The sequence below is a fragment of the Juglans regia genome, chromosome 10 (genome assembly GCF_001411555.2).
Source record: "Juglans regia cultivar Chandler chromosome 10, Walnut 2.0, whole genome shotgun sequence".
Lineage (NCBI taxonomy): Eukaryota > Viridiplantae > Streptophyta > Magnoliopsida > Fagales > Juglandaceae > Juglans > Juglans regia.
Window position 1 is genome coordinate 36,428,753 of NC_049910.1, and position 938 is coordinate 36,429,690.

Genomic DNA, 938 nt, shown 5'->3' on the forward strand with positions numbered 1-938 from the left:
TTTTCTTTCAAATTATAATGTGGTTTACTTGGAAACTTTGCAATAATTTAAGGGTGAAAAATATATTTAAAGATATGTCAAATAGGAATGGACGGAGCAGATGAAATTTGAAGCAACCCTAATTAATTAGAGATATGGTTTATGGTTTGGGAAAGTGACAGGCAGGCCAGTGTGTGATGTGATAAGTCAATGTTTAATAATGAGGTTGGCGCAATGCATGCCATCCACTTTCATCAAACCCTTTAATTTCCTATAAATATATGTATTAGGATTTCTTATCTCTCCACTCTCTCTCTCTCTCTCTCTCTACTTCCACAATACAGATAACCAAACTCAAGAAGGAACAGCAAAACCTTGCCCCAAAAAAAACAAGCTATATAGGAACTGAAAAAGACAACTTCCCTTCTTTATCTTCTTCTTCTTCGTCACTAGTACTCCTATTTCAAACGTTTCTTCCTCAATGGCTGCAGAGTCCAACCCAAGCTCCTCACACAACCTGAGAATCACGGTTGAAAGAAACCCATCTGAGTCGCGGCTAACCGAGTTGAACATCAAGTGCTGGCCCAAGTAAGCCTCTCTCTCTCTCTCTCTCTCTCTCTCTCTCTTCTTCAGGTTTTTCTGTATACATGTATTTATTTTTTGTGTGGGTGCATATGTGTAAAAATAGATGGGGTTGCTCGCCAGGAAAGTACCAGCTCAAGTTTGATGCAGAGGAAACATGCTATTTGGTGAGAGGGAAGGTGAAGGCATACCCAAAAGGCTCATCATCTGAGTTTGTAGAGTTTGGTGCCGGAGACCTTGTGACCATCCCAAAGGGACTTAGTTGCACTTGGGACGTCTCTGTTGCTGTGGACAAACACTACAAATTCGAATCAAATTCTTCATCAATATCATCTTGAACTTCTTCTGAATAAGTACTACTCCGATAATTATTATTA

The 938-nt window shown here is 39.4% G+C and overlaps 1 protein-coding gene across 1 annotated transcript; it reads left to right on the forward strand.

Annotated features, from left to right (window-relative positions):
• The first annotated feature begins 282 nt into the window (after nucleotides 1-282).
• LOC109020765 lies at nucleotides 283-938 on the forward strand. The gene is made up of 2 exons (XM_019003286.2): nucleotides 283-567; nucleotides 668-938. Exons 1-2 carry the CDS (start codon nucleotides 461-463, stop codon nucleotides 897-899), a joined length of 339 nt encoding a protein of 112 aa, XP_018858831.1. The 5' UTR covers nucleotides 283-460; the 3' UTR covers nucleotides 900-938.